This window comes from Amblyomma mixtum, chromosome 1, assembly GCF_055824585.1.
Source record: "Amblyomma mixtum isolate Tamu chromosome 1, ASM5582458v1, whole genome shotgun sequence".
NCBI lineage: Eukaryota > Metazoa > Arthropoda > Arachnida > Ixodida > Ixodidae > Amblyomma > Amblyomma mixtum.
The window spans coordinates 279,412,823-279,436,862 of NC_143012.1; the positions used below are offsets into that span (position 1 = coordinate 279,412,823).

The 24,040-nt window shown below is 45.8% G+C and overlaps 2 protein-coding genes across 5 annotated transcripts in view; both read left to right on the forward strand.

Annotated features, from left to right (window-relative positions):
- Positions 1-24,040, forward strand: part of LOC149371871 (uncharacterized) — a 70,934-nt gene that overhangs the window by 41,477 nt on the left and 5,417 nt on the right. For all 3 annotated transcript variants that reach the window (XM_089566166.1, XM_089566164.1, XM_089566165.1), the window contains exons 5-7: positions 940-1,036; positions 19,298-19,420; positions 20,539-20,722. In XM_089566166.1, coding sequence (XP_089422292.1) covers positions 940-1,036; positions 19,298-19,420; positions 20,539-20,722 — 404 coding nt within the window. The remainder of the gene's footprint in view (positions 1-939; positions 1,037-19,297; positions 19,421-20,538; positions 20,723-24,040) is intronic.
- LOC149371872 (uncharacterized) lies at positions 4,199-18,434 on the forward strand. 2 transcript variants are annotated; one of them, XM_089566168.1, is made up of 6 exons: positions 4,199-5,340; positions 6,601-6,708; positions 12,370-12,492; positions 14,338-14,382; positions 14,693-14,773; positions 15,210-15,401. In XM_089566168.1, the coding sequence occupies exons 3-6, from the start codon at positions 12,460-12,462 to the stop codon at positions 15,252-15,254; spliced, it is 204 nt and encodes a 67-aa protein (XP_089422294.1). In that variant the 5' UTR covers positions 4,199-5,340; positions 6,601-6,708; positions 12,370-12,459; the 3' UTR covers positions 15,255-15,401. The 2 variants fall into 2 exon arrangements, with proteins under 2 accessions (XP_089422294.1, XP_089422293.1); XM_089566167.1 differs by lacking the exons at positions 4,199-5,340; positions 6,601-6,708; positions 12,370-12,492 and having other exon boundaries at positions 14,340-14,773; positions 15,210-18,434.

A 24,040-nucleotide genomic window follows, 5' to 3' on the forward strand; every position in this document is an offset into this window, starting at 1 on the left:
GGCCGCCTCAAAGTTGCTTCCTGGGGTCGCGTGTTAGGGCGCTGTCGCCGACATTGGAAACTTCATTGCCTGGGAAAGCTGGCGTTTCGCTGCCAAGCCCGGGGCTTTCATGTGTGGGAGTCTCTCGCGTCAGTCGCATGGAGCAGAAGCTTGGGCGCAAGCAGAGCAGTGGGCAGAGACCAGACGTGGGGAGCGTGCGGTCCCCGAGGTGCAGGTGCGCGAGCAAGATCCTCAGGCGAGGCTCTCCGAGTAGAATGCACCCATTAAAAAGACACCAGGATCCTCATATTGGCTAGAAGGCGGACATTCTTCAAGCGCCACCCATTCGTTACAAAATTGATGATTCTGCATCAATACGGGGACCTTGTTCACAACCTTGTGAACAAGGCTCCCCGTAGTGGGGCCGTAACGTCATTTTTTGTAACGAATGGTAGGCGCTTCACGAATTTCCGCCATGAACATACCCGCCCAGACGGGTTTCTATCAAACCCTGGATTTCATGTCAACTAGATAAATCAGAAATTGCTAAAGTATAAATTGCATATTCCGTTGTGTTTTTGAGAATAATTAATATCTGCTAGCGCGTATCATCCGCATTACCACGAATGTGTAATTGCCATATTTTTTATGCTGTAATTTTTGGTTTACACTCCGCGGCCTGAAGGCGAAATTTTACGCTTTGTGGGCAAGTACAAAAATGTATTCATAAGCTCTGGTGTAAGCAAAAAGTTTGGAACTTTGTTTTTTGCGCAAGCGTCTCGGTTGTCTGCTCGGGTTCAGCGACTTGCAGGCTGTCTGCGCGTCTGGCATTCACAAGTGCTCGGACACGATGCATGTACCATAAACTGCGTCGCTTATTAAAAGAGTGTAGGTTATGACTGCTTGTGCATAACCATCGTTGAGGATGTCTTTTGCGCGTACGTTCTTTTCATTACCCAGACTTCACCTTCACCAGGCAGACCGGCTACTGGTGGCACAGCTGCGAAGAGAAGACCAATCTCATCGTCGACTTGCTCAAGCAACTTGGCATCAAAAAGTGAGCCTTGTTTCCTCTTTCCCGCTTGCACGTTTTTTTTTTTTATTTTGGCAAAGTAAACTGCCCCTGATGTTCTATTCCGTTCGAGACCAGCGGTAGACCCCGTAGCGCTGGTCCTCCAGTTCTCGGCGTCGCCATTCAAACGAATGGTGTCTGAACACGTGGCAGGCGTTATGTACTACAAGACACATTGTGTAGGCTGAACACCCATTTCCATGGCGCAGGACATTCCTTGTTAAGTCACTCAAAACTGCATTTTGTACAGCGCCAGCTGTTATTGTGAAAGTTTTCTGGCGAAGCGTGTTTGTCGTCCTCGTATTCGTTGTAGTAGCAGTAAAAAATTATGAGCAATCATTTGGGTTTATGCCGAGGTAATTCGACAGCATTTTTTATTTCACTCGCTAATCTATTCCAATTCTGTTTTTATTTTTACTGCGAAAGCATTGCTACTTCCATTATAGATAGTACGGAAAATCCCAGCGATGGGACTAGGCTGACGTTATCAAGCGGCTGTATGACGCACACAGCAAGCCGAGCACCGCCACTTCAGACAATCATACATGGCGTTCGTTTATATACATACACCCCCACTGGCCTACCTCATTGTAGTGCCGGCCGCCACGGTGGCTCAGTGGTTATGGTGCTCGGCTGCTGACCCGAAAGACGTGGGTTCGATCCCAGCCGCGGTGGTTGAATATCTTTGGGGGAGAAATTGTAGTAGAGGCCCGTGTGCTGTGCGCGATGTAACCCCAGATGGTCGTAATTTCTGGAGCCCTTCACTACGGCGTCTCTCATAGCCTGAGTCGCTTTGGGACTTTAAACCCCATAAACCAAACCAAATCAATGTAGTGCCAGTTCTCCCATCTACACCCTATTGAAAAAACTCTGCGTGAGTTTGCACGAGAACACTGATTTTTGTACGATCACGTTCATTTTGCACACGAATGCGCAGAAATTGTGCGTTACCTGTACGCATTCTGTGCGTCCTGTGTGTACATGATCGCGTACTGTGAGCTGAAAGACGTACACGCACACTCTTTGTGTGTAAAAAATCGTGGACTCCGTGGACAACTCTCTGTGCGTGGACATCTGCGTGCTGAGAGGGGGCTTGCCGAAGCTGTGCGTGCTTATGTGCACACTGAGCAAGCTCAGTGAGGCTGCGTGTGGCCATGTGTGCGTTTGCTTGCTTAGTAGCAACTTGTCGAGACTGTAAAGGCCCATTTAGGGTGAAAGCAAACAAAGTTCGAGCATTCAGTTAATGATTACTTCTCAATAATGAGCAATAAGCTCACGTTTTGCTGTTTTATAATTTTCGTCTTGGCGTAAGTACCCATTAATCATTTTCAACTTCAGCAAACAAATAACCAAAAAATTATCTTTTAGTGCAAAATGGTTCCCTTCGAAACTGCAGGGACCTGTACATGACAACATGCACACTGAGCAAGAACTTGTCAACATTGCAAGTTCATTATAAAATAATGTAAAAAACAAGCTTCTAACGACTCTTACAGCATCCTTCAGTTCTTCCTTTAACCAATTCTGAAAGTTACAGATATCTTATAGATGCATGATGAAAGCCATCCAGAGCATTTATGTTGTCGCCCGTCATGCAGACAGCCATATTTCGAAATCAGAAGCAACACAACCATTTGTTGCTTGCACTCGAAAGGCGTCAATCAATGGAATAACTATGAAAGGGCAACAGTGTCTGTTAGGTGCAACAAACAAGCTTGGGGATATAATCAGGTTCAATCAAACATGACGTGCAGAAAGCGAATTGTGAGCTGTAACAGGAATGTTACGAGGCAATTTCTAAAACCATTTCCAAAGCAATTTCCAAAGTCATTAGCATAAATTTACATACACGTAAAAAAGCCATGTAAGCCTACATGAAAAGACAGTTTTGAATTCACAGTTGGTGTCAAAAGTTCAGAAATTAGTGCCCTCTCTCAATTTCAGTGACAAATCACAGATCGATTAATTAATTCCCAGTATGGCTCCAGAACAAATCCAATGAATCTCAAATGTGCGAAGTATATATACCACACATGTTGCCTGATTAGCACCAGCATTGCATGATGCATGACGAAGTATCACACTCTTCATTCTTCTTCAATCTGTTTCGAAATTTGCACTACCAGAAAGACCATCTGGATGGACTATGATTCCATCATATTGCTGAGAGTCACATTTGGAGACCAAGAGCAACACAACAGTGTGCTGCACATGAGTGGATATAATGCACTGGGACAACTGTGCACAGTAAGGAACGCTTGTAAGGCGTCAGGTATTTGCTTGGGGAATGTAATCAAGTTCAGTCATGTTTCATGTGTAGAAAGGAAGATAAAAGTTGTAGCAGAACTATGAAATCCAACATCCAATACTGAACTTCCCCACGTGATCTACACACACATAAAAAGCACGAAAGGATAAGCTCAGCGGTACTGTTAAGTTTGATGCCCTTTGAGGTTTGACTTGCGCGTCTGTATGCAACCATCAAATACCATCTTGAAGTTACCAGAATGCCCAAAACAACTTTGTTGAACTGTTCTACTCTAAACTGAAATACTTTTCCTTAAAACATTTTTTTTGCAACATGCTGTGTAGCTAATTATAAAATAAAGAAAAGAAGCTGATAAAATTTTCTCATCTCAAACGTACTGATAAGTACACAAATCTGAGTGCTTTCAAGAGAGGTGACGCACCCGGTATTCAGTGTCCAGAAGCATACATAATGCTGCAGAATCCTATAGCAAGAAAATTTCTTTTAGTTGACAAATGGCTATGTCTGGTCGCAAAGTCAATACCAAGTAAGGCGCATATCCTAACCTGCAGTTACATGAAGCTGCACGTCATAGGCTGTAACTCCGCCAATAACTGCTACATATTTCCCACCTCTAGCACGAGTGCGGAATCAATATACAGCATGGAAACAGCAGTTTTGTTGCTTTAGCTTCTTTACTATGCTGTTTAGGCAAGAGACGAGTTGAAATATTTGCATGGGCAGTTCTAGATTGAAGTAACGTAAAAAACATCCGCACTCCTTTCTGCTGAAGCGACTGGTGGACCACTTTTGCATGTCGCATCTCGTATGACTTGCTAAGGGTCCAGACTGACACACGCACTTTCTCAAACCTTCACAGAAAACACTCTTCGCTTTTGCTATAAGCTCCGGCCACAGGCAGTAAGTGTCCCGTCACCGTTCACATCGCAAAAGAAGGCAGCGCTCGCAGGCGGTCAGTTTGAGCTGACAGCGACAGGCGTTGCAGGCACACCGCCGACTAAGTTTCCAAGGAAGCCACACTGTAGAAGGGCGCCGTCTTGTAATCGAAACACACCACAGAAACAATGGCCACTGTCGCTGCTTATGAGCCAGGCATTTTTGCAACGAAGTTAGCAGAGCAATAGGCCGAAAGGTTCGACTCATCAAACGACGGCACCGCACTGCTGACCTCATTATCGTTGTCGACCAGACAACCATAACACATATGCCCCGACGGATCGCTTAATTGGGAGCTGCTACTACTCTTGGATGAGAGTGCGCCCACCGGCAGCACACACCGGTAATCCTTCTTCTTTTGCGATTCCAGCACAGTAACAGCGGCGCACAAGACCGCCCAGCAGCAGCACGAGAAAACAAGCGAAGCTCACGGCGGTGATCTCAGAAACCATGCAGCATGTCGGATAGGCTTTGGATTTGACGCGCTAGACCATGCCCACTCACGCACGCACGCACGCACGCACGCCTGTACCGACACGCATATTCATGCGTCCACGCGTCACAAATTTCTCAAGTTTTTAATGCTAATATGTGCACAAGAACTTAATTATTTTTGTAACGAAAGTTTCATTTGGTTTTAATCCTTTGCTATCGCACTGCCCAAAAGCATAGAGCCCGAAAGAGACGACCCGGAGGAATGCCTGGAGGCGATGCCTTTCTAAACGGGCCGAAGGAAGCCGGAACTGGCCGAAGCGCTAGCCAACGAACGCAGCGTCTGGGAAGGGACAGCATGGCGGACAGCGTTGCTACGTTTGTCGTGGTCGGTCGTGGTCCTCCTTTGTGGTGCCGAGGGCGTGAACCATCGCTGGCCTGAGCATTTGTCACTCTTCCGATATGTGATGTGCCAACAGCAGTGAAATTCGCTAAACCTGTGTTTATAGCGTGCGTCAGCGGGCTCGACGGATAGCGCGTCGTCCTTTGCGCGCCTTCACTGGAAACGCTATGCTGACGGCGGGGCTCATTTCCTCCATGGCGGAGCAGCTGGTGGGAGACCACTACCCGGGTGACATCTCGCATCTTGGGGGTAAGTTAATTTTCTTCGAACTTGTTCATTATTTCAAAGCCTTTGCGCACAACTGGCCACGTCAACACAGCTAGTACAGAGACGCGAAGACGCAGTGCCTATCGCGGCAGCACGCAGCGCTGAAAGGTTGTTTGCTGGCGGCACACGGGCATGAATGCGCGTGTAGTGTCCGTGGTCACACGGTCATGGTCAGTATGCCATGCAAATATGCACAGCCGATCCGATCGCGGGGTGCACGATATCGGCGCCGTACTGCCGCCGTACTGTCATTCATCTCTCGCCGAGAATGGAATATGTGCCCGCGAATAGATCTTCGGCCCGGGCTTTGCATTCTCGCCGCATGTTACGCTGTAATTGAAGTAACAGCGCTCGAGCAGTATAACTACGTAGACTGCGATTCAGCTGTATGCCTTAGGATTGAGGTTCCGCCTCTTTCACTTGTATTTCACTTGTACTTTTATAAATTGTGTATTTAAGGTACGAAGCTCCGTATGATCCAGCTGCGTTCGTACTTATAGCCGAGCCAGTGTAGTCGAGCCTTGAATAGCAGAACGGTGAGATAAAAACAAATTGCTCTGAAGTTTTTCGCCTCTATTTTGGCATTCGCTTTTTCATACTTTGGCTCGGAGCTGAAATGGTACAAACAACTGCAAAATGCACACAAGTGCCCTAGCTCCATTTGGCCTAAATCCCGAAGTTGCAGTGAAATTTAAGGGTAATTGAGCCTTTAATATGTACGAAGAATAAACTTAATTGTTTCATGATTATAACCAATGGCGCAAATAAATCTGACTTTGACTTAAATATGCTGAGGTACCTCTCCAATACCTTATTTGATGTTAAAGGAAAAAGTGTGGTTTTTCTGCAATTGGCACTATTAATTCATCATACCTGTGAGAATGTGAAATCAGTGCTAATCATGCCAGATTTCAAATTGAGGGACGCATGCAGAATTTGAAGCAAACCAGCCTTCTACTGAAAATATCGTTCTGCTGTGGTCTGTTCTTTTGAATGGTGGCATGTATTGTAGAAACGATGCTGGATATCGATATGCAAGTGATGTCTCGTCTGAGGCTAGCTTGTGAATGACTGCCGTGGTTATGAATTTCTTGTTGCCTGGCCCACTTCGAAATGTGGTTAAACAGTCGTGTTCCATTCTGCGACCGGCTCCTTTTTGTGCCTTGCATTTTGCCTTACATGCTTGATTCTAGTCCATTTTTTGCACTGTGCTGCTGTTAAATGTGTCTTTTTACCTTGCAGCAAGCTCCACATAGCTTTACCAGCAATGCCTCTTCCAAGCTCTCCAGTATAGCTGTGCCAGCCTTTCACTTGGTGCTAGGATGCCCAGCAAGCAAGCAGGCTTTTGAGGTAAGCACTGAAGACATCTTCCGACACAAGTAGCTTTTATTTTCCTAGTCCACTGCTACTTGTGTGACCCCTCGTTATGTTGATTTTTGCAAGTTAGGTTGCCTATTAAGGGCTCTCTTTTGTTTTTCACCTGCTGCTGTGGCCTACTGCATTGGTGTTCGGCTACTGAGCCCAAAGACGCGGGATTGAATTGTGGTGGCTTCGTTTCGACAAGGCGAAATGCATATTTGCTCGTGTGTTATGCAATGTCAGTGCATGTTAAAGAATCTTTGGTGGTCGAAATTTATGCACAGCCCTCCTCTATGAATGGAGCTATTGTTCAACTTTGAGGCATTAAAAGGACACTGATGGCAAGCTGAAGTTGACCTGTGATGATGAAGTTCCGCATCCTAACCACAAAGACGACACTTTTTCTGAAAGTGGAGCTTTATAAGCCAGAGAAAGCAAAACATACAATTGTCATCAGCACCGGCTGATATCGGACATAAATTGCGATGCGCTGACTCCGTTTTTTTTTTGGCACAGATTCCAGAGGCTAGGCTGAACTGCCATTCACCTCAGAACGGTTATCATGGAGTCCTTTGTGTAGACTTCATGAGTTCAAATCGAGTGTCGGGAAAATTTTTAAATGTAATTTTTGCGCCAATCATTGTGTTGATGGCCTTTGCGCTGCTGTTAAAACCCGGGATAGCAGTATGGTATCCCATAAAACTAGGTTCAGGACTTGCAGGAAGTGGTTTATCACATTCCGCTAGCTTGTGCAAGAAACTACTTCAGGGATATGTGCAGGTGTCTTTAATGTGTTCCTGAGTGAGCACTAACTCGTTAGGGGGAAGGCAGCTTCTAATCTGGCACTACAGTGCCAATGTCGTGAGTGTAAATCATAAGATGACCCATCAGTGTGTACGCCTGATTTCTGTGACACTTCAGTGGTGTATAGAAGTGGTAAACAAATCTGTAAAGTATTTGATGCATATCTCCAAGGCAATGGCTGTATGAGTAGCGAAGCCATTAGTCAATCTTCAACGGAAAGAATTTTCTCTTTTAGATGACGTGCTTGTATATCAGTGACAGTTATTTGTTGTCCTGCCTTTCGCTGGTGTGGGTCATGTGTGGCGCATCTTCATGCGAGCCTTCTTTTCCTTCACAAAAAATTCAATTGATAGTCCAACCTGTTTTCTTCTCTTTTCCTGTGTTGCATCTTTTGGCTGGTTTTAAATCTGTAACTGAGCTCAGACCGTGATAATTACAGCCGGTAAACAGGGCTACTGAATGTGAGCTTGGCATACATGCGTACTGTATGTGTGAAAGTGCAGTTTACAATATTCAGAAATGCTTGATAGCCTTACAAGAATCTAAAATTTTGTTGGTATTCCTATTTGTTCTCTGTTCAAGTGTCGAGAGTTTTTCCGCTTCATCGTGTGATTAGAGCCACTTTGGTACTTAAGCTGAAATCTTTTCTTTAGCCTGCATGTTTCTCACTTTTGGGACAGAAATGTGGAGGCTAATTAAAAGAGTTCAGCTTAAAAGAGTATAGACACCTAATCTTGGTGGCATGTTTTCTTCTCTATAATGCTGCGGAAGACACTACTATGCATGAATCACCATCTGGTATTCGCGTGAGACCGCTGAATAATTTATAATCAACTTTTTCTGCCATCCTGTTTCGGTGAACAATTTGACTATGGCTATGACATCAAAGAGAGGTTATAGGTCACGTGAGGCGTGGTAAAACTGCACTTATAATCGCTGCTTCATCATTTTAATTCGCTACAGCGCTGACACCAGCATTCCTTAAGAGCCAGAAGTACCAATTGTATTGCAGTTTTTCATGCCTCACGTGACCAATAACCTCGCTTTGACGTCACAGCCATCATTCAGCTGTCGAAACCGAAACAAATACAGCAGGAGAAAGAAATTTGATTATAAATTATTTAGCGGTCATAGGAGGATGCCATGTGGTAATTCATGTATAATACTTTATGCCTTATTACAAAGAAAAAAACACGTGCCAAACAATAAGACAGCAAAGTGTGCTATGGAAAGAAAAATGATAAGTCTAACATTACGAGACCAAAAGGGGGCGGAGTGGGTGAGGGAACAAACGCGGGTTAATGACATGCTACTTGAAATTAAGAGGAAGAAATGGGCCTGGGCGGGGCTTGTAATGGGAAGACAACATAACCGCTGGTCCTTAAGGGTAATGGAGTGGATTCCAAAAGAATGCAAGCATAGCAGGGGGCGGCAGAAACTTAGATGGGCGGATGAGGTTAAGAAGTGTACGGGGATATGGTGGCCACACCTAGCAAAGGACAGGGTTAATGTGGAGACATGGGTGAGTCCTTTGCCCTGCAGTGGGCCTAGTCAGGCTGATGATGATGGTATGTGTCGCACCTGCTGCTTCGTGCTATCAGCTGGCCCATGCTTGGCCGACCAGACTAGCCAAATTTGTGATGTGGGTTTTCTATTGCACCTGCATTTGTGTACACAGAGGACTTGAATGGTAGCAGGCGATCCTGTGCATGTGTTCACGCCACAGCACACATGACCCACACTGAAAGCTTCTCTGCCTTTAGTAAGACAGCTGCATCAGTCTGGGGCATAACGTATCCCAGTGCTAGAGTATGAGTAAATTGCTCTCAAATCTTAATCTGGTATCAGGTAGCATAGCGCAAAAGAAGGCTAGCGCGGCTGCCTAATATTCTCTTGGGCAGCTGTGTTGGATTTTCAGTGCCTGTTAGTGTAATCCGTGAAAGTTCACTGTAAACCATTCGTTTCGATGTAAATTAGGAAGTCCTTAGAGCCCTGTACTTTTTAATGATAACAAGGTAATGCAGTAATTCAATTGTACCTGTTCTCTTTCAACACAGTAAAGTGCTGCTGGGTCGAGTTCACAGTTTTACTTTGTAGGTGTGCTCAGGCTGTCATCATCATCATCATCAGCAGCAGCAGCAGCCTGACTACACGCACTGCAGGGCAAAACCTCTCCCATGTCTCTCCAATTAACCCTGTCCTCTGCCAATTGTGGCCACCGTATCCCCGCAAACTTCTTAATCTCATCCGCCCACCTAATTTTCTGCCTCCCCCTGCTACATTTACCTTCTCATGGAATCCACTCTGTTACCCTCAAGGACCAGCGGTTGTCTTGCCTTCGCCTTACATTCCCTGCCCGAGCCCATTTCTTCCTTTTGATTTCAAATAGGATTTCATTAACCCGCGTTTTTTCTCTCACCCACTCCGCCCGCTTCCGATCTCTTAACGTTACACCTATCATTTTTCTTTCCATAGCTCGCTGCGTTGTCCTTGAATTAAGCTGAACCCTCATTGTTAGCCTCCACATTTCTGCCCCATAGGTGAGTACCAGTAAGATACAGCTGTGTTAGACTTTTCTCTTGGGGGATATTGGCAACTGGCTTTCACGATCTGAGAGAACCTGCCATATGCGCTCCACCCCGTTCTTATTCTTCTAGTTATTTCCCTCTCATGATCCGGATCAGCGGTCACTACCTGCACTAAGTATACATATCCTCTTACTACTTCTAGCACCTCGCTACCAATTGTGAACTGCTGTTCCCTTGCTAGGCTGTTGAGCATTACTTTGGTTTTCTGCGTGTTCATTTCTAGCCCCACAATTCTGCTCTGCCTGTCTAACTCATTCATCATGCTTTGCAGTTCATATCCTGAGTGGCTTAGCCAGGCAATGCCATCAGGGAATCTCAAATTACTTAGGTATTCTCCAGTAACTCTTCTCCCCAACTGTTCCCATTTCAGGCCCCGGAATACCTCCTGTAAACAGGCAGTGAATAGCATTGGTGAAATCATGTCTCCCTGCCTGACACCTTGCCTTATTGGAATTTTATTGCTGACCTTATGGAGAACTATGGTAGCTGTGCAGTCGTTATAAATATCTTCCAATATTTTCACATAACACTCTTCTACACCCTGATTCCACAATGCCTGCATGACAGCTGTGGTTACACCGAGTCAATTGCTGTCTGGTAGTCAATGAAGGCTATATATTGGGGTTGGTTGTATTCTGCCCATTTCTCTTTCACCTGATTGATTGCATGAATGTGGTCTCTTGTTGAGTATCCTTTATGAAAGCCTGCCTGATCATTTGATTGATTGAATTCGAAGGTTGTCCTGAGTCTATTAGTGATTACCTTAGTAAATACCTTGTAGACAATGGATAGTAAGCTGATCGGTCTGTAAATCTTCAAGTCCTTGACATCTTCTTTCTTATGAATTAAAATAATGTTCGCATTCTTTCAAGCTCCTGATACGCTCGTGGTCACGAGGCAAGCGTATGCAGGGTGGCTAGTTTCTCTAGCATAATCTCTCCTCCATCCTTCAACAAATCTGCTGTTACCTGATCCTCACCAGCTGCTTTACCCCTTTGCATTGCTCCTGAGGCTTTTTTTACTTCCTCCCTCATTACTGGCTGGTGTCCCATTGCTGTGCTCTACTGCCTCTCTCTGTAACCTTCTGATTACATTCACTACTGTAGAGATTTGTGTAGAACTCTTCGGCTACTATCTTATCTTATCCATATTGCTAACCATATATTATCCATATTGCTTATCCATATTACTAACTATCTTATCCATATTGCTTATGACATTGCCCTCTTTGTCTTTCAGCGCATACATCTGGTTTTTACCAGTGATTAGTTTTCTCTTCACTGATTTTAGGCTACCTCCATGCTTTAGAGCATGCTAGGTTTTCTCCATGTTAAACTTTCTTATGTTGGCTACCTTGCACTTATAATTAACTTCGATAGCTCTCCTAGTTCTATTCTATCTCTGAAGTTAGACGTCCTCATGCTTTGGCGTTTCTTCATCAGATCTTTCGTCTCCTGAGATAGCTTGCAGGTATCCTCTCGAATGATCTGACCACATACTTCTGCAGCATGCTGCAATGAATTTAAATATGTATTTAAAGATAACAGTTAAGGTGGGAGATTGAGCTTTGAGATTTGCACTTCAACTCGGGAGTTATGCCGCTGCTACACAGAATACTTGATCGCCGTAGAGATATTTCGTCATCTCGCACCAAACTGCTGTGGAGCCACTGTCACAGTTGATAATTTTGCTGGGAAGCTGTTGTAGCACTCACGCAGTTTTGAAAAGGTGGTATTCATTGTTTTTGTGCTATTGGCAACAGTGATAATACGCTTGCTGCAGTGTTTTGTGGCCAGCCTTCTTTTTTTTCAGTGAAATAAGTTGTACATTTCATGTTGAGTATTCTTTCAGCGATTAAATTGCTTTGATTTTATTCCTTAGTGTAAGTTGCGAGTGCTCCATGTCTGAGTGCAAATTTCTACCACTGAAAAGCCTTTAAAATCTTGATAGATGTCCACACTGTTCTAGGGACTCTGTGGCTATTGGAAATGCCCATTTAGCTGCATTCAAGTGCCACTGAGTTGATGGCCATTTGAAAGCCTTCAAAATGCCTGTGTGACACGGTTATTAGATTTTGTGCAGGTTTGATGCTGAGCAGCCTGCGTGCTTGAGTCGGGTTTTCGAATGTCTGTATTTTAAACCTGATACTTTTCGAAATCATCATTAGTTCATTAATGGAAGAACTACTTGTGCCCTTTTCTGGAATTTCGAGAAAACAAATTAACTGAATTTTTTTGCATATACTGCTACCTTTTTGCAGGTGCTGCATAGTGAGAACCTGGATCAAGACGCCAACCTGCTGGACTTGGAGAAGCTGAAGAAATTGTTTAGCCACTGTGTGGCACCCGTCATGAGGGATGTGGCATTAATAAAGCCAGTTAAGGTGACCTTATCTATGTCCTTTTGCAAGCATGCTACACACATGAGAGTCATCCCACGAAGCACCATTGCTGCAAAGCTTGTTATCTCACAACATGCATGCTGAATGAGGCAGTGACAGACAGGTGAGGAGGCCTTTAGGTAGGGCATTGGCGTAACGTGTTGAGCAGTGATGTAGGAGCCTTGCAGCCATGCAAGGTATTATCGGTATCATGATGGTAACTCCATTTGACACTGTCTAGTGCTCTGTGAGCCAGACAAGGCTCTTGAACATTCTGGGACTCACCCTTGGCTCTCGGACATTCTGGAAGCCCCACCCGGCTTGCGCATATCACGCGAGGATGTCTCCTGCTGTACGAGCCTTACGCGGCTTGTGCACTTTATGTGACAGATATGTCGCATTTGCGAGCTTGCTCGGCTTGCGCAAATTGTGTGAAATATGTCTCGCGTTCAGCGACCTCGCTCAATCGTCACATGTGCGTGGCAATAAACACGCAAAGATAGGCACGCAGAATCCACGTTCAGTATTTTCAATAGGGCAATCCTACCAAAAATTGTGACGCAACCGTTTGTCACAGCGCCTAACGGGTAGTGCCATAAGACTTCTCGTTGCATATAGCTCACATGTCCCAGTCAAGTTGGAGGCTATCATGCGACAGGGATTCGAACCGACGACATATGTATGCACCTTCAATTGTATGGTTTCCCAGACTCTCTACCTCTTCTCTTAAGGCGCGATTGAGGTGCCCACCGAGATCTGAGACAGTTACTGCGCCATTTCCTTTCCTCAAAAAACTAATGGCGATTTCCACTGGTGGATCCGAAGCGAGGCGCTCGAATCGCAAAAGAGCGCCCCAAACCGCCTCGGAGGGCAGCGACCGTCGTCGACCAGCGGAACATGCAGAGAGCGCAGCGGAAGTGCTGGTTCCGGAAGTTGAGGTCTGGCAATTCTGGCGCCAAATTACTCGTACGCAGACGACGAGACGGCGGCGGAGAGCAAGCACATCTTTTGCGATGGAACCCAGTCGCTTTGTTCATGTTACGCCTGAGGTGCACCGCATTTTGGTGAACCTCGTAGGCAAACAGGAGCACAATTATTCTCTAGGTAAGTTCATAAATGAATATATATCGCATGTCTGCAGAGTGCTTACGCTACGGAACGGTTCACGGTGCGACGGTTTGCCAACTCGCCCAGCTAGATTTTTCACTGAGTCATATGTTGTCAGCCGGCATGAAGTGTGTACCGATTGCTATCCTCGCGCAAGGACTGCAAACAGACCCTGCCTGTCAGCTTCTTTTTGGGGCAACGGCCGGAGCAGATGACTTTTCGTTCTCGGCAGCATTTTCCGTCTTGGCGCGCGAAAACAATGAATCACGAAAAGTCATCCGTGTCGCTGGTCGCCCTTGTAAGGCAGAGTGCCATAAGTATAGTGAACTATAGCCATACGCAACAGCAGCGTCACACAAAGGAGGTGCTTCACGCCGAGAGCCGCGGTCTCGCATGCGTAATTAGACGAACTGGGACGAAATTTTAGACATGCGTATCTCGGGGCACAGGCGTGTTGCTAAAATTGTACAAAATGGAATTGCCCTGAAAAGCAAATGCCTCCAAGTTCGCAATAGAAATATGCACGCTTACATCAGGCAATAAAAAGCTAATGATTTTTAGCTAATTACTGAATTTCTGCGGACAATTATTATCCCAATTTGTGTTCGCCTGGCCGCATTACCAACGAGCAAAAGGGGTATCAGCGTACGGCGTTTCGCATTTTTAAAAAAAATCAGTGAAGTCTAACTTTGAACACCCTGTATATATAGACCACCCCTTTTTGTGTGAATATTGTTGCAGATGCAGGAGCAGAGCTTGGCCATGCGGAGGTGTCACCAGAAATTAGTAAGTGTGCTGTAACCTACTTTGGTTGAAGGGAGCTAACTGAGGCTCTCACTGATTGATGCGATAGATTTTATGGATCAGTGCCTTGTACCAGACTCCACTCTTTCCATTTAAGAGTTTAGAGTTGGTAAGGTAACTGATTTAAGTACAAACATAGAACTGTTTTATTTCACACTGTTTGTGTCCTTCAATCTTCTAGCAATCTACTATGCTGACTGGCTTATATATCTTAAAGCACCCAACACCTTCGTAGTTCACTTAAGATCCGCATTGAAATCAACAATGAAGAAAACTTTTTGCATCACTGCAGTTCCTGGTGTGCAAGCACGGCCTGGCCCCTCTCACGGCCACACTCAGGGGGCAGAACCTAGTGGCATTCAAGGAACACGCGGTATGTGGACGTTGTGTATCTTTACACTCTTTTAAGGCGAAAGCCTTTAATGCCTCATACTGTCGTGACCAAGGAATATTAGCAAATGTATCCGCGTTTTGGGGTCACTTCTTACAAAAAAACTGTGTTGAGGCTGGGAATGGAACCACGGCCTTTGGAATTTGAAGTGGAGACGCTAGCACTCCGTCACGAAGGCTCAGCGTTTGAGCATCAATAAAGGCGCATCTAGTGAATGCATGGGTTTCATAAATGAAATAAAAGAAATAAAAATAAGAAGCAAAACAAAAGTAAAAAATGAAGGAAAACAGAAATGAGATGAAATAAAATAAAAAAAATGAAAAATAAAGGAAAACAGTGAAGCAGGAAATGCTTTTGCCTTGCAGCAGTTTAGAGAGCCAAAGTGCCCCCTAAAATGTTTTTATTGCCTCTTTTCCAGCTCATACCTGCGAATGGACAGGAGGCGAAACTAAGTTACTCCTAGATTTGTACGCCACTTACTTTGGGCAAGTTGGGCCACTCAAGAAATTTAAAAACAAAAAGGCAATGTTTCAAAAAATTGCCATGGAGCTGCAAAGAACTCTAGGTGTAGCAAGGACAGGAGAGCAATGCTGCACTAGGTACAAGACCGTGTGCAAACGGAAAAGAACTGCCGTAGCCAGCAACAGCAAGTCGGGCAATTCACCACAGGATGTGCCCTTCGATGATGAGTTGGAAAAAATTAAGTGGCTTGATGATAGCCTTGAGCCCGAGGTTGTCAGAGATGCCCAAGGCATTGTTTCCCAGAAATTGCCCCCTGAACCCTCAAAACCGACCCCTGTGGATACTAATCAACAAGGAGCCACACAAGATGATGAGGTTGCTGAAACAAGAAGACACAGACCGAGCACAGCTCGAATGAGGGACATGGATTTATTTTTTCAAAAACTTCAAGAACTAGGGGATCAGAAGGCCAAAAAAAGAGCAGAGAGGGAAGCAGCAAGAGAAGCAGAAGCAGCGAAAAAAAGAAAAGCTAAGGAAGAAAGAAGAGAACAAATGCACAAAGAAAAAATGGAATTACTCCGCAAGGCATTTGGGTTAGATTGAGAGTGTATTTGCAAAAGCTCTGCCAGAAAGTGAGGGAAAAGGGTTGTTTTTTCTTGTTCACAAGTTCATGGCTTGCATTACTGCCTCTCGCTTCAGTTTTCCTTGACGGCGGAGTGCAGCTTCTGTGGCTGTAAATGGACTGCAGCTTTCACTTTCATCAGGAGGCATACTCTTCCACTCTGCATTCGATGACCCATCATCCGTAATCGGTGGCACAGTATTGTCTCCGGAGTTGATGCAGAGATTGTGCAAAACACAGCATGCCAGTATGAATTTGTTCATTTTGTCGACAACAAAAAAGTCAACGTGCAGCAACTGGCTTAACCGACCCTTCAAATCGGCGAAAGCATTCTCTATCCGAACCCGCGTACCAGACAACTTCATGTTGAATATGTTGGCTCTCTCGGTCAGGTTTCCATAATTTTTGAAAGGAGTCAGTAGAAACTCTCTGAGCGGGTAGGTAGCATCACCCAGAACATGAAATCTTCCATCTGCACAGACCTGTGCAAGCTTTCTTGAGAATCTTGATTTTGAAAATATTCGGGCATCGTGAATCTTGCTGGGATTTCCCACGGTAACTTCCATGAATTTCTTGTTGTTATCACAGCATGCCTGTGCCGTCAGTGAGATGGTCATGTGTCTGTTGACATATGTTGACCGGATCTTGTTCGCCGGGCAGCGGATGCTAATGTAGGAGCCGTCGATGCAACCAATGGTACCAGGCACGCCAGACACCTGCATTAAGAAACAAAAGCTTCAAGTCAAGCTTAGTTTACCTCTTTAACCACCCATAGGCTTATTTTTCGTGTATGCATCTTCTTGCCAAAAATGTAATAACAAGGAGATGCAACTCTGAGAGGTTCATATATGTTACTGACCTTTGTGAATTGTTCGATATGAGGGCATATTCTAAGCCCGCGTTATTTTCAGACTCATCCAACTGGCTGAAAATGTGTTTTAACAATGATATAAATTCAATATACATGCTTCCCCAGGGTTTTCCACATTAAACTGTTTTTATAATGTGGCCACCAACCTGGCACTTTGAAAGCTAGTCTACATTTTTATCACCTTGCTCAAGTGCTAATTTGTGATTTATTATGTTTTTGCACTTAGCGGTATTTTGCAATATTTTTCATTTTCTCACTTTAGTGGCATGTATACATAATGTTCTTTTAACAAATAATATGCAAGCTGCATATTATTCACAACATTTTCAAGCTAGGTGAACAACTGCAAATCTGGTTATGTTACCTGTCTGCTAATTTCAGCTGCTTGATCATGCTTCTGCTCGAGTACAACTTCATAGTGCTATTGACTAATATATCTTGCATTCTTTTTTTGTTTTATTCTCAGTCATTGTTTACATACTTCTTTCATGTCTCTTCACTGTACTACTTGTACCTGATAGCCAAGAGAATCTCAGATGCATTTGCCATGGAACAATGCATTTACCTGACGGCTAACTGCACTGTGATAGCTGGAAATGAAGAGTGTGTGGTGTTCAGTATTTTAAGCATATGCTGTTCTATTATACATGCATTAACCTAGAATGCTGTCTGCAGTTGATTACAGTTAGCAGAAGTGAAACTTGTTTTTGTGCTAATGTTGAGTATTTTTGTTTTCTTCGTGTGGAGTTACTGGGACGGTTGTGCAAAGAAGCTGTACTGTACAAGTTGTATGTGTAATAAACCATTCTGAAAGACTTTCTGAGGAGTAGCCTTACTTGCTCAAAGTTTTTCGCCAGCTGTTCCAAGTCGGCTGGAAATGAAATAACGGTCTTGGCCATTTCCACCAGGTACTCCAACATGCGCTCAATAATACGGAACGCAGTCGTCTCGCCAAGCCCAAAACGCCCAGCAACGTCCCTTATGCAGGTCTTATTTGCTGCATACCTGAATAGCAGGGAAGAAAATGTTAACGTTATGATATGAACGCTAAATGTACAAATTTCAGTCAACTGCCGGACTTTCGACGGCAGTTGACAAGTTGGCAATCTGTATTATGCATGCATGTGCACTTAATTTCAGATATAGCTATGGTTGAGAACACAAACGCGTGGGCGAATGAAAAAGTCGCAGGTGGTGTACAAAACACTGCCGCGCTTTGTTCACTTGGGACACTGAGGCTGCGGGCACAAAAGCTTTCTTTACTGTTATTTGGCACATCGTTTATACTGCGAATAAAACATGGCTCACACTGCATTTGCTAAAGATGGGTGCAGCAACTGAGCTGAAGCGCGCTGGTTCACCACCAGTGCACCTAAAGTTATCAAGTTCGTCGCGCACTTACCAAAAGAAAGTCAGGACGTGCTCCTCGGCTGTTTTGGCCGGCGAACCACCGTTGTCGGAACGAGGGTTCACGGGGGACGTCTCAAAACCTTCGGTGAGCAACATCGCCACTGTCCTGGACACACGAAAGTTCCTGCGGAACTGTACAAAAACATATATATGAACTGCTGTACAAGGCCGGACTGCATATTCATCGCATTTTTTTTTTCATGCACGGAATAGCGTACGTGCTTACCTCTTCGTCAGAATACAGGTGCACCACGTTAGTTATGTAGTCCATCACTTTAGGGCGCTTCGCAGGGGCTTCTACGAAATATTTCTCGAAAAATGCCTCTACAAGGAACTTTTCGTTGTCGCTGCTGCTGTCTGAGTGCTCGGATTCAGATTCCGACGAGCTCTCATCAGACAAAGCGAGGAGTATCGCCATTCCATGCGATGCCATGATGAGAATTGTAACCGCCAAGCCGCTATGATGGAGAAGACGCAGATGCTGCGCAGATGACATACGCGCATCAAACGCGCGCGGAAGAAACAGCGCTCAGTGTTTCCTGCTGACATTCCTGCGTGCGCTAAAAATAACCGAAAATCACACGTTTGTTTCGGAAGTGACGACATCGCCGACTACAGGTTCCGGTGAGATCCGCCGCCGGTCGGCGGATCAACCTAGTGCGCTCCGTGTTGAACGAAGTTGCTCCAAACGACCAGCGGAATTCGCGCGGTCGGTCCAGGTCGACCAGTGGAACTCGAATTCGCCGCCACGGAGCAAGAAAAGCTGCTCAAGCACGACCAGTGGAAATCGCCATAATTTTCAGACAAACTGTGATGCACCCGTCCATCGTACAGTGTTCAGGGGAGTGTCGCGCGCGTATGTGCGGGCAGGTGCCAATGTACCCAGGGAAAATAATGCCTTCACATTCCCTTATGTAAGCAGTCATAAGTGTGTATGCCGAATTTTTTCCATAAACATCCCCCCCCCCCCCCCCCCGCCCTCATCCCCCACCCCTTCCGGGGTAAAGTAAACTGCCTTCGGCCCCTCCGCAACGTATTTCGGGCTACGTGCCTGGCTGACAACGTATACGCTGAATCTCAGCTAACTCTCCTAGCACATCATTGGAAGCGGCGCCCTTGAGCGCATGCCACCTCTTCGCAGGGTGGACATGCTGGTTGCCCACAGCACGGGATCTCCTCCCGCAGTGCAGCTGGCCGCGCAGCAACCCGGCATCGAAGTCAAGTCCCTGGCTCTTTTCATGCCCATCGCCAGCCGGTTCTTCAAGTGAGGGCTTGCATGCAGTTCGGGACAGAAATTCACAACTCCTTAAGCATGCCGCCAGTATGCGCGAATGTTCGTGGCAATGGCGAAAAAAGAACTAAGAAATGATACGGCGATCACGAGTCACCGTTGCAAGCCAACCTCTACTACTACAAGCCGTTAGGGTTGTACCCGGGTACCCCAGCTCTATAGCCGAGCACCCTAACAACTAAGTCGTCGCGGTGGGTGGTGCCCAACGGCACTACGGTGCCAAATTATCAACACCTTCATCTGCAGGCACCTTCCGTACGTCAGCGGGCTTCCAATGCCTCGGGGTTTTCCTGTAAGACGAGCTACATGAGCGACATGTTGCTTAAACGTGTCAAAAAATGTTTCCCGCTTTTGTGATGTCCGTTCACAATATCACCGATGTTAGATTTGTCAACTACGCACAAGTTTAATGTTAGTTATAATAACGACACTGTGAAAGCGGGTACACGGAGAACAACGTATGCGTTTGCAGTGCTGGGAACGTCAGTCGAAGTTAGCCTTGAAGCTTTTTAGGGGTAAAGGGAGGGAAAGAAGGGGGGGAATATGTGCCGTAGTGGAGGGTTGTGCCGAGGACTCAAGCATCGCGCGGCCGGCGCGGCCGTAGCGGCACCTTTTTCGCTCTCATTCCACTCAAACCTTTCAGCCTACACCCTCTACCCCCGCCCATCACCCTGCGCTGATGTGCGTCTTTTCTTCCCCCCCCCCCCCCCCCCCCCCCGTCCTCGCCATGCCAGCTGTGGCTGCTGTTAAGGTGTCTACCAAGATATACCGAATGCGACGGCGTAAGCGACCCCGTCGCCAGAACTTCCGCGGCTAAGTACGTAATTGCCGCAGACGTGAATGTAGGAAAGTTTTCAGTAGCAACAACCTTCTAACGCTTGTCGACAGTCAGGAAAATGTTTCAACTTACGTTAGTGCGGAAAGTTCCGAGGATGCGGTGGGCTGAACGCCATATAGCGAGGTCGTGCGTGCTATCGACGAGTATTGAAGCAATTCGCTTCACCTCAGGAAGAAGCGGAGGAGGCCCTGCTTTTTGCAGACCGCACACGAGGTAAATAAATAACCGAACTGTATTCTTTCTATCCTCGCAGGGGTGGCAAGAACCCTCTGCTTTTCAACCCCGTCATGAATTGGGTGCTTAAGGCTCGAGGCGGGGCAGCCGTCATCACGCCTTTCTTCCAGTCGGTAATGGCCCTCAGCAAGCACCCCACTAGAGGTCGCGCCTACGACGTCTTCTTCGCCTATCTTTCGACTGTTGGATACGAGGAAGCCGAGGTTTGTGAGACTACTGGTCTTCTTTTTACAGGCGGCAGTCGTTATCAGCCGCGTTTTCACAATATAGACACGGCTTTTTTAAGCCTAACGACTGGGAATGTGCAGTTATTCGAAATTTTCGAGTAGCGAATCAATTTTCTGATATTCGATTCGCTGAGCGAATATAATCGTGCACGTTCAAATGTATTATGGGAATCCCGCAAAGTGGAGTAGAACATGTAATAAGGGAGTAAGTACTCATTGGTGTGCACTCAAGCGCAGCAATACGGCTACAAAGAAAAGCTATACAACTTGCACAGAAACTTTGTAGTTAAAGAACAATTCGTCCTGGTACCACCGATTCACCGGAGCAGTCTCTCTACCAAATGTTTACTCGGTTAGCTCGGATACAGAATGCAGAATGAACTAGTCGAATAGCGCGGTTCTGAGCTGATTCGAGGGCATATGTAAGGTATGTTTGGTGTGGGTTAGATGGGTCTGGCGTACTCAAGCTTAGGTTCGATAAGGGTTCTGTAAGCCAGAAGCTTCCCGTGGTGGCGGCTCATGATCAAGGGGACGTTTTATGAATCGTAGACTTGTTGGCAGATATCATTGTAGTGATGTGTGCTCGCCAAGAAAGATCGCTGTAGGGCGATACCAAGATAACTAAAAGATTGGACGATTTGTTTAGACGATTTTAGTTTCGATGCCTGATCGCCGCCATCTTACTTTGTCGGTGGCGCCCCGTATGAGCCAAACCTAAAAGCCTGCACCGGCGCCATCTTGGGCTGTGCGTAAGTAGGTAATGCAGCGGTTACTGTCTCATCCTATATACGTACCAGCTGTTTCAGGCAAGCCGGCCACTAATTTTTTTTTTTAATAGAATTCTTGAGGTGAAGAGAAGCTTCTTGCGGCATAGCAATACTAGTGATGGCGGACGTCAAACATCAGGCAAACCACGTTAACTATAAGGGATTAGCTAATTCTAAGAGTTGTCTTAACTGTTACTTGTAGGCGCTCGACTGCAGTTATAGATTTGTGGCCGAGCGTTACAAATGGCCATATCATCCTTTAGAATTCTGAAAATGCCTTGCCTCTGCGGCTCATCTAATTTGGGCCATTTGCAAGTAGCGCTGCCCAGCGCTGCTTGAGTGTGGACTTGAGTGCTAGCGAACTAGAATGCGCTTCCCGCTTACTCGCGGCTGATAGTTCAGACTGCCAACTCCGCACCCTGCGACTGATCGAGAGCGCTATCTCATGCCGAACATTGGGGGCTACGCTCTGTGGGTGTTATTGAATAACGTGGGTGTTATTGAATAACGTGGGTGTTATTGAATAACGTGGGTGTTATTGAATAACGTGGGTGTTATTGAATAACGTGGGTGTTATTGAATAACGTGGGTGTTATTGAATAACGTGGGTGTTATTGAATAACGTGGGTGTTATTGAATAACGTGGGTGTTATTGAATAACGTGGGTGTTATTGAATAACGTGGGTGTTATTGAATAACGTGGGTGTTATTGAATAGCACCCACATTGCTCGTGCGGCGCGGCGCAGGCGCCTTTAGTCGGCGGTTGGAGTAACTGCTTCCTTAAAAAAAAAATGGGTAGTAAAAAGGTAGTATGTGCAGCACTTACTAACTCGTACTGAATTTTCCTATGTTTTACTAAATATTTACTACCCTCTTCAAGGTAGTTAGTAAATGTCGGCCCTTGTTACCTTTTTGATACCTATGGTGGATGTTACTGCTTGTTTAGTAACCGTTCATTCAACCCTAAAATAAAGTCGTAGAAGATAAATGGCACAGACTGTTTTGTGAATAAAATGGTTTGGTAACTAAATAGACCTGCAGCGTCGTGCGGTTCAGTAGGCTAACCTGTTTCTGCAATCGCAACTTAATAATTAAGGCTGGTATCTCCGGTATCTAGAGTATCTCCGGTATCTAAAGCTTACCTCCTGATTGAGAGACAGATTTACGGAGTATATAAGACGGAGAAAGATTACCCCATGCAAAGCGCAGTGCGAGTGATGGGCTTGTGTGACTCTTCCTGGTACGGGCTTTTCTTGCATTATAAACCTTTGTCTGTGCCCGGTAGGGTTGCTTGATCCCGTCACCTCACATGAATTGTACACGCAGTGCCCAGTATGTCTGAGCCAGTGTTTGTGTAAGAAGAGTTGAAATCTGGGTTAGTTGGTACATACTTAAGAAAAACCAGCCAAAAAGACGGGGACAAAGGAGAGACGAGGCACACACGACTTGTGTGTGTGCCTCGTCTCTCCTTTGTCCCCGTCTTTTTGGCTGGTTTTTCTTTTTAACAGTGTTTGTAATTTACCACCACCGCACCCTGGTTGCTCTCGCTGGTGTCGGGCACACTGCTCGCTTTGGACATAGCTTTGTTTTATTTTTCCAGTGTGTACACAAATTTGGCACGCCAACCCAACACACCATTCTAAGCAATATATGCGAAAACGGTTTAACAGTAAATACTACTACCTTCTTGTTCGTGGCTGCAGTTCATTCCCAAGAACAGCCACCTTCACTAGATCTACTTTTATTACCTGTCTGCTGTTACTACGAAGGTAGCGATCTGTGTGACAAGTGTCTGGTTATGAGTTTCTCATAGTTAATTTTCCGACCTTTGCCTTGTAATGAAGGCCGCGCTGTTGCGGAGACCAGGATGTTTTTAACTTATTTTTCTAAATTCTCTATTATCATTGAATAAACCACTGCTAGTGCTACCTGCAGGAGGGTGGGTGCTCAAGGTGGGGCGAAGAGAAGCGGTCTGCTGCTACCTCGTCGTGAGGACGAGGGCAAAAGGAAACGCGGACGCACGCTGCGAACTCTGACATCACGGTCGAATTAGAAAAATAATTCACTGCACAGCACAACTGGAGTAGGGACGCGACAGGAAACTACATATACGCCGACTTCAAACTTTACCCTGCTTATGCAAGGCCGCAATGATATTACACTTAGATATCAGCGAATCTAAAGGTGTGCGGAGAACGTAAACGGAGAGCACAGCCAAAATAAAAACTAAATTTAGTGCTACCTAGCTGAGTGCCAAGAAAGCTATAGTGCGCATCGCTCATTTGCACGCCTACTGCAGCGGTGGTTGAGTTCTCCGCATGCCTTGCATTCACCCGCCGTCGATGTGGAGCTCTTTGAACTGCCATGCCGGCGGTTCCTACGGCGCTTCGTCCGAAACAGGTGTTGGCGCCCCTATAATCCTGTGTTTTTCGAAATTTGTATTTGGTATGCGCCTGGACTGTGCAGTATCATGCGTGCGCGAAACGATGTATACCTGGCATGGTCACCAGACCAGTTGCATACGCG

Excerpts from the sequence above, each read along its gene's own strand:
- LOC149371872 (XM_089566167.1), top strand. The coding sequence starts at position 14,665 with ATGAAGAAAACTTTTTGCATCACTGCAGTTCCTGGTGTGCAAGCACGG. Across the intron at positions 14,774-15,209 it reads TGGCATTCAAGGAACACGCG|CTCATACCTGCGAATGGACA; the intron begins GTATGTGGACGT and ends CCTCTTTTCCAG.